The following is a 15,587-nucleotide window of genomic DNA, read 5'->3' as shown; positions in this document are numbered from 1 at the left end:
TATTGACTTTGTTTCATTTATTATGGCTTCCACAGTACTGTAAATGGAAAATAAGTCTGTTGTAGGCAGAGGTGGACAAAGTACCCAACTTCATTATTTAAGTCAAAGTACAAATCCTACTGGTCTAATGTCACTCCAATACAAGTGAAAGTTGTACAGTCAAATTTTTCCTTAAAGGGGAACAGAGGGCAATATATAGAGTAAATATAACAATAAAACACACATTAACGAACCTTATTCAAGACTTACAAAAGTTTTTTGTTCTAAGGTTGGAAAGTTATAGTGTTTTGAAAGTAGCTTGAGCAAACTATTTCCGCAGTTTGAACAGCCCGCCATGATATTAATTTTATCCAATCAGAATGCACGTTCATTTTCTCTGCGTAACACTCATGACGTATGTATGTGCCCAGTTGTGTTGGCTCATTGAGGTTGGGAATCGAGGTATTTCACCTGACGTCACAGGGTCACGTGACGCCCTGGTGTCCGCCATTTTGAACGTCAAGCTAGCTAATGTCAACAACAGTAGCTGGTATGTTACTGTAGCAATGTTTACGTTCAGTCATTTGGATGACTGTTAAAACCTTTCAGTCTCAAGTTTTTCCTTTACTGGATTTACTAGTTTACTGAGCTAGCGCGCTGGCCGCCGGCAGGCTAGCGCGCGCTAGCTCCCAGCTTGCCCGAGCGCGCTAGCTCAGTAAACTAGTAAATCCAGTAAAGGAAAAACTTGAGACTGAAAGGTTTTAACAGTCATCCAAATGACTGAACGTAAACATTGCTACAGTAACATACCAGCTACTGTTGTTGACATTAGCTAGTGCTAACAGCTAGTTGCTAATACACTGCTACAACTACACCGACCCTAATAATACAGTTCTTGGTCATTGCCTGGTAACAGCAAATTTATAACGGGCCATGTCTCAACAGACTAAGAAGTTATTTCAATGACATTTAATAACATTTTGTTTATCCTGAGGACCGAAAGTAAATGAAAATGTGAACAAACCTTAGCTGTAATAAGATGGCGACCACCGGCTCCAGGGACGACCCACTGATGTAGGCATGTTACCCAGCCTGACACAAAATATTTGTAGGTATCCAAACTCTTGTACGCTTTCAGATCAATACCTCTGTATGGCGATGGGTTTTTAACGACATAGGTATACAGATCATGTGTGCCGAAGTCAGGTAAAGACGAGGGCTTCGTGTACTTCCGTACGTCAGTGAACAATCCTGGTGGAAGCAGGTAAACGTCGTTCTCTAAGCCTGCTCACCTCAATTTTTGCAAATACCTCTCCCTCTGCTCGCCCTGTAAATGCCCTACGTCGCTGGATAGTGAAGGTGTTTTCTGCATCTCGCTCCTTTTTCTTTTATGTTTTTCGTTTGTCGCCTTCCTCGCATTCAAACTGATTCGAGCTGTGCCGTCCAAAATGGCAGCATCACATGACTTGGTCACGTGGGTGAAATACCTCAATAGCATGTGTGAAATACCTGTTTCTGCCTCTTGCGACGATTTCGCAAGTCCACAGGTGGCGCCTATCTCATTGCAGCAAATAAATTCTGCTGGACTCGTGAGCAACTCCACGTTACATTTTCCGCACGAGCACCACGCCGTGTCACCTGCACGCAGACGCTCTGCCCCACGCTCGCCATGCCCATGGTCCGCATCAGTCTCATCCTCGCCGTCATCCGAGCTTTCTTCTCTTATTTCATCACCGGAGTCGAGAGTACCTCTCCTAGGTTCAAACTGGTACCCTTCTAAGCCATAGCCTGCTTGCAGTGTGTCTTGCGGGATCTCTTCGTATGATTCGACAGAGCTGTCGCTTTCACTTGATGCGCCCGACGCCATGATTATACGCTTATCTCCTCTATTTCGGAGAGTTCTGCTAGTGCAGTGGGTAGCGCTGACGTCACGGTCTTTTAAAAATGGCAACTCTTGTGCGGTTTAGCGTATAAAGTATTATATTTACAATTACCAAGATATTTTGTTGTTTTCTAGTATATAAATTTGATAGAATACTTAAGAATACGTTACTTTGTCACATCAGCAACTGTATATATTATATTTGGTACCCCTTTAAGTTAAAGTACTGAAGTATTTGCTTTTAAAAATACTTAAGTGTTAAAAGTACATTTTCTGTCAATGCATTGTTGTATTATTGCCATAGTGCTTACAAAACCTAATGCCTCTGAAGCAACCGACTGGATTTACTGACTAGCATGTAAAACCTGTAGAATAAACACCTGGTAGAGTGTTACAAAATGAAACACAACTGAATTGACAAAAGAAGCGCCATTGTCATTTTTTTTAATTGTAACACTCCTCCCCACCCCACAAAGCAGCATGGTAGTGTTCTGACCCAGCTCTGTCAGTGTGTGCACACATGCATGTGCATGTTAATCAGGAAGACAGTGGAATAGCTGTAAATGCAGCTTGCTCAGAAAATAAAAGTGACAATCCAACCTGATTAAAACCCAGGTCCACACCTCGAGCTTAATAACTGCCCAACAGCAACACTGCTGTCATATGTCAACCAACTGATGTGCGATACTGGTCTCGCTTCAGCAGATGAAATCAGAACTGTTATGGGTCACAAGCCATTCTGGCATGCCGTCACCAGACAAGCAAGAAAAGCATGCCATCGGCAGATAAGCAAGACAAAAAAGTGCAAGACCATCATCTGACATCAAAACAAAAAATTCCAACAATTTGTTGTGACTGACTAGTACAATACTGTCCATCTCACAGGTCTCACGTGTGCGTGTGTGTGCATGCACGCACGCAAGTGTATGTATTCATGCACATATGAATCTGCCTGTGGAATCATGGTGGTTTAACGTTAAGCTAGTCAGTGAAGCTCCACCTGACATGCTAGCAAAATCTTTTCAAACTCAAAATCATACTGGGTAGCTAACGTTACTAGAAAAGAAAGGTTTCTACATTGTTTATTTGGCAGGATTATGCTAAAACATTTCTGAAAGCACTTCAGATAAGTTAATGTTATTCATGTTAGTGTAACTCTGTTTTTACATGCTAACTAACAGTGTCCAAATTAACTGGCTATGTGTAAACGTTAGCCATGGACAAGGCGATGGCAACTTGGCGGGAAAATCCATAGAAAGTCATTTGACTAACCCGACTGCATAGCAATTGCAACATTATCGCTAGCTCTAAAAGCACAGACAACTTCATTGCAAGCTTTCTCTTGAAACAAAACGTTTATATACCTCAATATGCTTCCGCAGGTCGGACAGCGAGTTTTCGTAGGCCGTGATGTGGTTCGTTTTAGGCAAACAAAGCAAACATTTAAAATGAAACGACTCTTTATTCCTTTCAGAAAACTCAAACATGGGTTCTAGCTATAGCCATGAGTGCGTGCATTCCCCAGAAGAACCGCCTCCTTCCATTCTGCCATCAACTGATCATGTTAAATAATGCTGCGGAGAAATCATCAAATTTGATTTTATCCAGTCTATGGACGTGACGCGACCTTACTGATTACTGATCAGCTGTCTCAATGTCACCTGTGAAAAAACCAGCCACTTTTTAGAAAAGAAAAAACATCCACTTTCAAAGCCACTTTATAGTAACGAGTAACGAGGACCTTGATAGAAATGTAATGGAGTGAAAAGTACGATATTTGTCTTTCAAATGTAGTGACGTTAAAGTCATAAGTTTCCAAAAAAATTTATCTCATCTCATTATCTCTAACCGCTTTATCCTGTTCTACAGGGTCGCAGGCAAGCTGGAGCCTATCCCAGCTGACTACGGGCGAAAGGCGGGGTACACCCTGGACAAGTCGCCAGGTCATCACAGGGCTGACACATAGACACAGACAACCATTCACACTCACATTCACACCTACGGTCAATTTAGAGTCACCAGTTAACCTAACCTGCATGTCTTTGGACTGTGGGGGAAACCGGAGCACCCGGAGGAAACCCACGCGGACACGGGGAGAACATGCAAACTCCACACAGAAAGGCCCTCGCCGGCCGGCCACGGGGCTCGAACCTGGACCTTCTTGCTGTGAGGCGACAGCGCTAACCACTACACCACCGTGCCACCCACGAGGAACACCTATTAATTGAAAAGCAATCCAGGTGACTACCTCATGAAGCTGGGTAAGATAATAGTGTGTAAAGCATTATCAAGGTAAATGGCAGCTACTTTGAAGAATCTAAAATATGAATGTCCATATGTTATTTCACAGTTTTGATATCTTCAGTATTTTTCTGTAGAAAATACTCAAAATACAGAAAAACCGATGAATGAGTAGGGGTGTCCAAACTTTTGACGTACTGTATGTGGTAAAATGTTAAAATCATACAAATTACTGGTGATCCCACGTCTTTATTTAATGTGTCTTGAGTACATGTCTAGAAGAAAGACATAGGAAAAAAAAGCTTGTGAAAAGGAAATGCTGATAAATGAAAGATTGCTCCGTATGTTTTGAATGTTTTATTAAAAATAAACATTTTGAAAAATAGAATTTTACAGAAATCACAAGCAGCTATCATTTCCATACACATATACAGACAAAAAGGAGGGATTTCACAATACAGACAGGCAGCACTTTCTGTTTGATTGCATGAAATAGAACGCCATTCTTCATCACTGTCGTAAAGTACTACATATCAGTTCTTAAAAATGAACCTCATCAAAAAGCATTTGTGTGCTTAGGCTAGATGCCAAGCCTATTCTCAGTACACTTAAAGAGCACTAAAGTACGAGTTATGAGATTAAATAAAACAGTAATATACACACAATACCATAATCCTGAGCAATAAACAATTTTGCACAGTGCTTCAGGATGTACATTGTCTTTTTTGGTGGGGTTTGGGGTAGAGAGGGAGGAAACCAAACCAAGTTGGCATTGAAGTTGAGTTGGTGTAGCCGAAGGGTGGTGTTATGAAGAATGAAAACTGGAAAATACTGCTGAAGGTTTGTATTCTTGCTAGAATTGTCTTTCAGAAGTTCTTTTAGAGGTGCTTCTTGCTTGGTAAACTCAGGGCTCCGGACACACAGTACGGAATGATGCTGACGGTGACCAGCGGAACGGTGGCACTCTTACAGAACGAGAGCAGGTAGAAGAGTGCGGCTGTGTGCGTCGGCGGCTTAATGGAGTCGAAAAGGTGGAGCAGGAGGAGAGAGCTGAGCACACAGCTGATCCTGAAGGGGGTGCTAGTGCTCTTCTTGCTCTCGGTATACAGTGGCGAGTGCAGGCCCAAGCCCAGACCGAACAATGTGCCCATGTTACGCAGCAAGCTGGCGAATGGCGTCGTGTCCATGTGGACCCAAGCTGGGTTCACGCACCATTTCTGAGCTTTTTCCAGAGTCCACAGCAGATCCACACCCACAGCCTTCAAGAGAACGTAAAAGCCCACGGCGAAAACGAGCAGGAACAGAGTGATATTGAAGTACCTCTGCAGGCTGGCGTAGTAGATCCACGTCTGCCTGTTGAAGACTTCAGCCACGATCATACCTGTGAGGAAGACAACAGATTTTAGTTTTGCACAGCCGGCTCAGAATTTCCACATAATATGCACCACCTGTAATAAGAACTGACCTGTAATTACACCAGCAATGACCTGGTGAGGGAAATGGGCAGCAAGGAAGACCCTGGAGAGACACACGCAGATCTGAACAGTCCAGAAAAGAGTCCAGAGGGTGCCACGCAAGTACCTGACAAAACAAGATAACATGATGAATACATCAATACCAATACTTTCAAGTATCAATCTGACTCATAAATGCTCTGATACCATGTGATGCAATTAAAAGATATCAACAGGAGGAACTACAGTACAAGTAACTCATCTCATTATCTCTAGCCGCTTTATCCTGTTCTACAGGGTCGCAGGCAAGCTGGAGCCTATCCCAGCTGACTACGGGCGAAAGGCGGGGTACACCCTGGACAAGTCGCCAGGTCATCACAGGGCTGACACATAGACACAGACAACCATTCACACTCACATTCACACCTACGGTCAATTTAGAGTCACCAGTTAACCTAACCTGCATGTCTTTGGACTGTGGGGGAAACCGGAGCACCCGGAGGAAACCCATGTGGACACAGGGAGAACATGCAAACTCCGCACAGAAAGGCCCTTGTCGGCCACGGGGCTCGACCCGGACCTTCTTGCTGTGAGGTGACAGCGCTAACCACTACACCCGTACAAGTAACTACAATCCAAAAAACATCTTCAACATAAAACTCATGAGGAGTTCTTTGCTAGCTGCACATGGCAGCCACCAAAAACCTGGTTAACCTTAGCTCAGTGAAAACAACAGCTCTTATCTTGTATGATATTCTTGGGTAGAAAGCTGACGGAACAAGCGATTCTGACATCATGAAGGCAATATAATGTACTTCGCTGGACAGAAGTGCTTTTCTGAAGTGACTCAAAACCCAAGGTAACAAATGTAGCAAGCTAATACACTTCATTTTGAATAAAGAAGATAATAATATAAAGAACATAGCCTAGTAGCCTTAAACGGGTAGTAGCCGTAAACAGCTAAATAACGTACGATGTTACGTGATATCCTGGATTTTTTAATCTCATCTCATTATCTCTAGCCGCTTTATCCTTCTACAGGGTCGCAGGCAAGCTGGAGCCTATCCCAGCTGACTACGGGCGAAAGGCGGGGTACACCCTGGACAAGTCGCCAGGTCATCACAGGGCTGACACATAGACACAGACAACCATTCACACTCACACCTATGGTCAATTTAGAGTCACCAGTTAACCTAACCTGCATGTCTTTGGACTGTGGGGGAAACCAGAGCACCCGGAGGAAACCCACGCGGACATGGGGAGAACATGCAAACTCCACACAGAAAGGCCCTCGCCGGCCCCGGGGCTCGAACCCAGGACCTTCTTGCTGTGAGGCGACAGCGCTAACCACTACACCACCGTGCCGCCCGGATTTTTTAATACTAAGTACTAATTTTGGTATCAGTAGTCAGACTGAAAAAAAAAAAATTGGTATCACATCACACATCACACACACCACATTATCTCTAGCCGCTTTATCCTTCTACAGGGTCGCAGGCAAGCTGGAGCCTATCCCAGCTGACTACGGGCGAAAGGCGGGGTACACCCTGGACAAGTCGCCAGGTCATCACAGGGCTGACACATAGACACAGACAACCATTCACACTCACATTCACACCTACGGTCAATTTAGAGTCACCAGTTAACCTAACCTGCATGTCTTTGGACTGTGGGGGAAACCAGAGCACCCGGAGGAAACCCACGCGGACATGGGGAGAACATGCAAACTCCACACAGAAAGGCCCTCGCCGGCCCCGGGGCTCGAACCCAGGACCTTCTTGCTGTGAGGCGACAGCGCTAACCACTACACCACCGTGCCGCCCGGATTTTTTAATACTAAGTACTAATTTTGGTATCAGTAGTCAGACTGAAAAAAAAAAAATTGGTATCAGTGCATCTTTATTTCAGTTTAAACCAAATGTAAGTTTACTATTCCATGAGAAAGCGACAGCTGATATTATGTGAAGACTCTTACAGTGCCTTAGTGGAACATGTCTTATTTCTGCTCAGCATGATGGTGAGGATGGAGGTGACCATGGCATAGTAAACTCCAGCTGCACCCATAGCATGACCCGATGGACTACCTGCATCAGCGAAATAAGCAAAACACACACCGTGACTGAGATCAAATCAAACCCAATTCACAGTCATCAGGTTCAATCTGTTTATCTACTGTATTGTAATGCTGAAGCATCTGTTGTGTACTAGATGTTTATCATTTAGAGTAAAGTAAAATGTTTTGGTGTGTGTGTTAGTAATGAGAGGATGTACCTGGGCCTGTCTCACAGGTCATGGGAAATTGTTTAATGTGTGGCACAGACATGTTGCTGTAGTAAGGTGTCTCATGGACCCACCAGTAGGGCCGCTCTCCAAATAGAATCCTAGAATGACCCAAAAAAAAAAAATCAATATTGATTGCAAGCCAATCAGTCTAACTGTGGGAAAAAGGGGTTTATTTACTTAACAAAATCATACAGGACAAATATCATCACAGTGATTTCAGTATAATTTTTTCTTTAAATATAAAGTAATACTTTATGTACATTTTATATAAATATACCTTATATCCATTATATATAATTTTTTATAATATGACGACTATCACATTATTATTTTTAACATATTAACTTTGAAAAATATTAATAAAATAATTTTTTTTTGTCACAAATAACAAATCATTTAAAAATATAGATATATTAAAGTTATTAATTCATTATGTCATACCATTTGAAGACAAGATTGAGCCAATCCCCGACCACGGCCACCCAGATAAGCTTGATGCCCACAGATGTCCTCAGGTGGAACCAAATGGGGAAGAAGATGAAGAAGGTGTTGCGCAGGTCAGCAGCAAAGGAGACAAACAAGAACCAGCCCTGTGCGTCTTTGTAGTGAGTCTGTAGATACTGTGTGGTGCTCACACCATAGCCATGCACAGCATCCATCAGAGTGTTCATTCTGACAGTGTGAGAATTCTTAAGAGTCCTCTCAAAAATAAAAAAGCTGACTGTTGATTTGAGAGCAAGAGAGAGGACTGATGGCCTTGAGCATGCTGGCTCTGGGCTTTATATCAGCAGGCCCACCAGCTAAACGCATGGACAACGCTGATCTTTGGACCTTGCACATGTGTAATAAAACAGAAGGGACAGAAAAAGTTAGATACAGTTAACAAACAGCCTGTTTGTTGGAAAGCAGACAGGACACAAACAAGTTAATTGGAGGGAGAGAAGTTACTGGACTCCAGCTTGGTTTGAACCCAGAAAATGAGGACACTTTATCAGTCACCATTTGTTACCATGCCTTTTCAATGTTAAGTAAAATTAAAAAGAGTTGAAAAGATTACTCATTTTAGGAAGGTTGTAATATTATTTGCTTAAAGTTTTTGTATCCTGAAGACCCTTTATAATGTTTCAAATGAAGTTTTATTAGTCTATATATTTCTCATGTATTTTTAGTTACTCATCATGCAATACTATGTGCAATATGTATTGGCATTTACATCTTTAACCAATATATTTTACTATATAACTCTTTGCAATAAAGACCAGGCCTGAAAGTCCTCCTTCTGTATTTTATCCTGGTTTTGTATCACTCCTGCAGTCTATGTTGGATGTACTGACTATGACATGCAGAGCAAAATTCCGAAAAATGCCTGAATTCTTTTCACAGCAGTGGTGCAGTCATTCCTCAAGTTTTGGGCAATTCATTCAAAATATGTTCTGCACTCTGAACAGCAACACTATAAAATATTCTCTTGGTGGTGTTGTACTAAGAAGCAAAGGTCATTGGACGTGGATAATTTTGAAGATGTTTTTCCATTCAGTTTCAGTCAGTAAAGGTGATGGAGCCTCATTGTTCATTGACACAAGTCTAAAATGTCCTGAAGGACTAAACGTTCCTTTTTGTCATATTCTTTTAGTTGTCTGTTTAGATGCTTATGGAATATGTTGAATCATGTATATATAACAAGAATAAACACCAACCTAAGGTTTCAGTAATTTTGTTTGAGGCTTGAAAAGAACTATCATGTACTGTATATTACCAACAAAGCCACTCAGTCTCTGGTGATCAGTTACTATTGATTTGCATTCAACTTTGTTTGAGAAAACAGAGGTGGCTGTTTTCAGTCATTTTGTAGTATATCTCAGCTCATTTCGTAACCAGCAGTGAACAGATCTAAGGCAATAAATGTGTTAATTATTGAGATATAGTTTTTATTTAACTGAATGTGTATATTTTGTTGTCTAATTTTTTTGTAATTATGTGATGTTACACAAATGATGAAAGCTGTCTACCATATATAATGCTGAAAAAAGTCCATCTAACAGAAACCTCTTTTGTTTGGTTTAATGACTTTAATGTCGTCATATGACATCATACTCTGTGTGTCATGACCAATCATCTTACCCCATGTTTTTGTTATCAGTCCTGGCCCCCCTTCACCATTACAGTGGGTGAAAAGGTCATGGACCCTGAAGACTCCTGGATACAGCAGGAGCCGTGCAAACATGATGGATGATCCAGCCTTGAATAAAGTCCAGCTGGAGGGGGCAAGTGAAATCTGAAAAAGATCAAAAACTCCCAGGTTTGCACACTTCAATCCACATCATCCGTGCGTCAGTGATTTTGCTGGGCTAAGCACCCTGCCTTTGCCGTCACTGAGTCATGGACTTTCTCCATAGTTGGGGGGTGAGTCTGGCGGTCTATTTGCAGAAAGAGTACATTGCCTATGAGAGTTGGTTCCAGCTGATTTCCTATGTAGCAGACCTCCACACCACCTTCTTTGTCTTCTTCCCCATCTGGTTCCACCTGAAAAGGGATGTCGGCATCAAGCTCATCTGGGTGGGTGTGCTTGGGGACTGGCTTAACCTGGTGCTAAAATGGTAAGAGGTTCTTAAACCTGGAAACATGTTTAGATTATTGTTCAAACTGTGATGCATCTCAGTAAGCATTTGGTTTGCAGGGTTCTTTTTGGAGAAAGGCCTTACTGGTGGGTTCATGAGACCAGGTTTTATGGCACTGAGTCAGCGCCTGCTCTCAGGCAGCTTCCCATCACGTGTGAAACTGGACCAGGTATAATGCATGGCACGCGCTGTAGCACTCCTGATTACTATAATATATCTTCTACCATATCAACTCTTATTGCATGGTCAATCAATTTTTCTTGTTGTAAATGGTTGTGCAACTCAGGTGGCAATGCATGTTCTACTAATCTGACTGGATGATGTCTTGTCTTGGGTTATCTTAATGTTATTCCCTATGGACTACCTTTGAATTCAACCCATTGATAATTCTTTTATAGGAATAAATCATTGACATTAATTAAACTGGTATGGTTGGACGAATTGAAAACCCTCCCTCATTCTCTTCCTTTTGCCTTTTGCAGGATCCTGATCTTATCTTGAAAGAGAGTAGTGTATGGTGTTTGTGGTCTTATTGTCTACTATGCATTACTTGATTCTGCTTGATTCTCTCCTTTAAGGAAGTCCTTCTGGTCATGCAATGGGCTCTGCTGCAATAGGGTATGTAATGGTCACATCATTGCTATCCATTGCTGCTCAGAGAAAACCTCCTTCTTTGCTTTACTGGTGAGTTTTTAGAGAAGGCAGGCAAATCTAACAACTTTACTTGAGATTTTGTCTTACTGCCTATATATACACTTTTTACTCCTGTCAGATTAAAGGCCTCAGTGTAATACAGAGATGACATCTGTAAGGGCTGTGTGAAGAAGAAGAAGAAGAAGAAGAAGAAGAAGAAGAAGAAGAAGAAGAAGAAGAAATCACCTTTGCTTATAAAGCTTGCATATTCTCTGATTTTGTATTAGCCATTGTATAATGGTGCTCCAGTACTGCTGGTGGCACTATAAACATTTCATGGCAATTTCGACAAAGAAGTCCCCACAAAGTCATCCAACTTGTAATCATCATCTCTACATGAAGTGCGCTGAAACCTTAAGCTTGCAAAAGTGTTTGATGATGCATTGTTTACCACCAGGCTTTTACAGATGGTGCTATGGATGCTGTTTGGGCTGGTGGAGCTGTTAGTCTGCATGTCTCGTGTTTATGTTGCCGCCCACTTCCCCCACCAAGTTATATGTGGAGTCATCTCAGGTGGGTGGATGAGTCTCCATTGCTTGACAAGGGTGTTTTCCATTTGCATTTTTAAGCTGTATTACCCAAGAGGCTTTGATATATCATCAAATAAACTCTTGTCTCCTTATGCCAGGTATCATTGTAGCTGAGATATTCTCAAGACAACAGTGGATTTACAACACCAGCCTTCAAAGGTACTTCAGCATCACTCTGGTCTTGCTCGTTTTCGCCGTGGGCTTTTATGTTTCCTTGAAGGTTGTGGGTGTGGACCTGCTGTGGACTCTGGAAAAAGCTCAGAAATGGTGTGTGAACCCAGCTTGGGTCCTCATGGATACGACGCCATTCGCAAGCCTAATGCGCAACATGGGCACCTTGTTTGGTCTGGGCTTGGGCCTGCACTCACCATTGTATACTGAAAGCAAGAAGAGCACCAGTTCCCCCTTCAGAATAGGCTGCATTGCTATCTCATTAGTTTTTCTGCAGCTCCTGGACTTTTTGACCTTCCCTTCAATGAACCATACAATTTTTTACATTCTGTCATTCACAAAGAGTGTTGTTGCCCTTTTAGTTCCCACCATACTTGTTCCTAGAGGTTTGTCCATGGTTTTACAGGTAAAGAAAGTTGAAAAGGCCTCATAGATAAATATTTAAGTGGTTCACAATGGTGAATGATAAATGCTTAGTCTGAAGGTCAGTATACTGGTAATGCTCAACAGTGATTCAGCTCAGGTACTTCTCCATGCACTTCTTTAGGATCAGGCTTCATACTTCCAAGTTTGCTGAGTATACTTTAGAGGCATAATACAGAATGTATATTGTATAGTATTTAAAAATTACCCTTCTGGTGCCTAAGAACTCTTCAGCCAAGCCCATTCTGAGACCTTCTGACACCACAAACAATAGTCTCCTTTGATCTGTGACGGACTTAAGATTTGTATCTGGGAAAGACAGGGCTGAAGGTCTTCTGGACCTCATGCAAGGTCTTCTTTCTACATTTTAAAGAACCTATTAATGACCAGTTGATGTGAAAACACAAGAGTGGTTTATTTTGGTTTACTTCAACTGAGACCTTTGTGTAGTTGTTGGGTAAAAAAGTCTACTTGTGGAATCTCCTTCCATATCTTCTGAATGAGTCTAGCCCATTCATTACAACTTGACTCTTTTTTCAGAAAACATGTCCAAAGGTCCTTCTATCAGCTGTGTGACTCTGTGTTCTATATAAGTGGGAGTATACAATGCTGAGTTACTAAATTGCCATTGGGGCCATGCAAGTCCAACAGTTACAACTGCATTCGTGTAGCTTTCAGAGATTATCGAACTGTTCAGTGCAACTCATAAAGTTTAAATTATCTGTGCATTTAAGTGTCGAAGTAAATATGTGTGTCATCCTAAAGAAAATCTGTTATTCTCTTAATATTGGGGGAAAAGTCTTCATAGCACAGGTTGGTGATTTTCTGGCTTTCATACACCTAATAAACCCAGCAATTAATAACTAATGACTTAAATCAGCTTTGAGCATTAAAATCACTAATCTGTGCTGGAACCCTAACATGAGCAGTACTTTATGGTTTATGCTTGGATGAAACTTTTTTTCTTTCCAATACCATCTCATCTCATTATCTCTAGCCGCTTTATCCTGTTCTACAGGGTCGCAGGCAAGCTGGAGCCTATCCCAGCTGACTACGGGCGAAAGGCGGGGTACACCCTGGACAAGTCACCAGGTCATCACAGGGCTGACACATAGACACAGACAACCATTCACACTCACATCCACACCTACGGTCAATTTAGAGTCACCAGTTAACCTAACCTGCATGTCTTTGGACTGTGGGGGAAACCGGAGCACCCGGAGGAAATCCACGCGGACACGGGGAGAACATGCAAACTCCACACAGAAAGACCCTCGCCGGCCACGGGGCTCGAACCCGGACCATCTTTCTGTGAGGCGACAGCTCTAACCACTACACCACCGTGCCGCCCATTGCCTGAGTTGTTTATTATTATTATTATTATTATTATTATGGGCGGCACGGTGGTGTAGTGGTTAGCGCTGTCGCCTCACAGCAAGAAGGTCCGGGTTCGAGCCCCGTGGCCGGTGAGGGCCTTTCTGTGCAGAGTTTGCATGTTCTCCCCGTGTCCGCGTGGGTTTCCTCCGGCTGCTCCGGTTTCCCCCACAGTCCAAAGACATGCAGGTTAGGTTAACTGGTGACTCTAAATTGACCGTAGGTGTGAATGGTTGTCTGTGTCTATGTGTCAGCCCTGTGATGACCTGGCGACTTGTCCAGGGTGTACCCCACCTTTCGCCCGTAGTCAGCTGGGATAGGCTCCAGCTTGTCTGCGACCCTGTAGAACAGGATAAAGCGGCTAGAGATAATGAGATGAGATTATTATTATTATTATTATTATTATTATTATTATTATTGTTTTTAATACAAAACAAGGTCCACACTACCAGTCGAATATCTGGACACAAAAGAATGAAAATACTTTTTTCCCCCTTAATGCTAATGATTCAAATTTGTTCACTCACTCACTTTCAGCAATCACTTTATCCTGGTCAGAGTTATGGTGGATCCAGTGCCTGTCAAGGCTTGAGACAGGAATACGCACTTGATGAGATGCCAAGACACCTTGCACACACACATTCACACACTCCTAGAGGCAGTTTAGTGCAGACAATCCACTTACTGGCATGTTTTCGGAAGAACATAGAACGAGGACAAAACCCACATGGAGTTTTCAATGAAAACCATTTTTTTATCATTAAATTGCTTCCCCAAATAAGTTTTTTTTCAGAACTTCACAAGATGTTTCATATTGTTGAGAATTTTAAATATTAAAAGTTTTTTTCTTTAATTTTTGTTTGTCGTGGTCACTGCATAATTCCACCTCCATTCCATGTGTTATTTCATTTTGTTACTCTTTAACCTTATAGGTAGGCACGGGTCCAAATTTTTGACCAGTCGAAACTTCAGGGATTTACTGACTTCACATTAGTAAAATAATAATACAATTCATATTAAACACTGATTTCTACAGATAATTTGAAAGAATAATGTACAAGCTAATGCTAAGCCATGAAAAGAGATCATGTGCCATCCAGCAATTTTGAATGGTGGCACTGGGTTTGGAGAACCGACTCCTCTTGCTTATTTCAAAATTCAGAAAGGCATCACGTTCCATTATAAGATAATAATTAATGGTCTCCTTTAAGTGTGTTGAGGTGCTCAGGAATGGTGTATTATTACTGTATAGCATACCACAGCAGTGGTATTGAAGTAATAAACCAGATGAGTAAAGTGTAATAAAGCAAAAACAACAACAACAAAAACGTAACAACATATTGGACATTTTGGTAAACACTCAGTCTCAGTGTTTTTACAAGAAATCTTTACTTTGAAAAAAAATCCAAATACTCCCACTTGTTTTGCACATTACAAACCCCTCTGTAAGCACATTCTCATACTGAGAACCACAATTAAATATTAACCACCTTGTTGTTCTCTTTTAGCCCTTTACCTACATTGCAGCTCTTGAGCAGGACATTTTATTTGTGCCACTGGAAGACCTGACGATCAGTACTGTGTTACATCACAGACTGTGCAAACAAGCTTATCAATGTTTTGCACTCTTGAGCACAGGTTATGTGCAAAATGTAAACCAAACAGGTTTTTTTTAATTACTAAAATAATTATCGGCTCAGACACAACAAGATATTGCAAGACAGAAATAGAGGCAGTAAAAGCAGCTCCTAATTATACTATTAGAGAAATCCCCCATTGCCCCAAAAGGTAAAGAAGAAGAAGGTCTAAGTGACTTTCCAAACAGTTGCCAGTCCCCTAGTTGTCATGTGTTACTATTTCTCTCTGATGTATACTGTATCCTTATCATTTTGTTATCATTGCTGTTCTACCTTTGTGCACTCCTTTGGCTCCTTTGTGC

General features: G+C 41.8%; 2 protein-coding genes across 4 annotated transcripts; one reads left to right on the top strand and one right to left on the bottom strand.

Annotated features, from left to right (window-relative positions):
- Positions 1 to 4,980: 4,980 nt before the first annotated feature.
- On the bottom strand, positions 4,981 to 8,510 carry g6pc1a.2 (glucose-6-phosphatase catalytic subunit 1a, tandem duplicate 2). Of its 3 annotated transcripts, XM_060938895.1 has the most exons (6): positions 8,281 to 8,510; positions 7,828 to 7,937; positions 7,532 to 7,640; positions 5,746 to 5,754; positions 5,568 to 5,683; positions 4,981 to 5,483 (listed from the first exon to the last, which is right to left on the bottom strand). In XM_060938895.1, exons 1-6 carry the CDS (start codon positions 8,508 to 8,510, stop codon positions 4,981 to 4,983), a joined length of 1,077 nt encoding a protein of 358 aa, XP_060794878.1. The 3 variants fall into 3 exon arrangements, with proteins under 3 accessions (XP_060794878.1, XP_060794879.1, XP_060794880.1); XM_060938896.1 differs by lacking the exon at positions 5,746 to 5,754; XM_060938897.1 differs by lacking the exons at positions 5,746 to 5,754; positions 7,532 to 7,640 and having other exon boundaries at positions 5,568 to 5,702.
- Positions 8,511 to 10,218: 1,708 nt separating this feature from the next.
- On the top strand, positions 10,219 to 12,284 carry g6pc1a.1 (glucose-6-phosphatase catalytic subunit 1a, tandem duplicate 1). The gene is made up of 5 exons (XM_060938894.1): positions 10,219 to 10,436; positions 10,517 to 10,626; positions 11,036 to 11,141; positions 11,548 to 11,663; positions 11,779 to 12,284. The coding sequence occupies exons 1-5, from the start codon at positions 10,219 to 10,221 to the stop codon at positions 12,282 to 12,284; spliced, it is 1,056 nt and encodes a 351-aa protein (XP_060794877.1).
- Positions 12,285 to 15,587: the final 3,303 nt, after the last annotated feature.

This window comes from Neoarius graeffei, chromosome 14 (genome assembly GCF_027579695.1).
Source record: "Neoarius graeffei isolate fNeoGra1 chromosome 14, fNeoGra1.pri, whole genome shotgun sequence".
Classification (NCBI taxonomy): Eukaryota; Metazoa; Chordata; class Actinopteri; order Siluriformes; family Ariidae; genus Neoarius; species Neoarius graeffei.
Note: the sequence above shows the minus strand (reverse complement) of the source record. Positions and strands in the feature narration are given on the sequence as shown.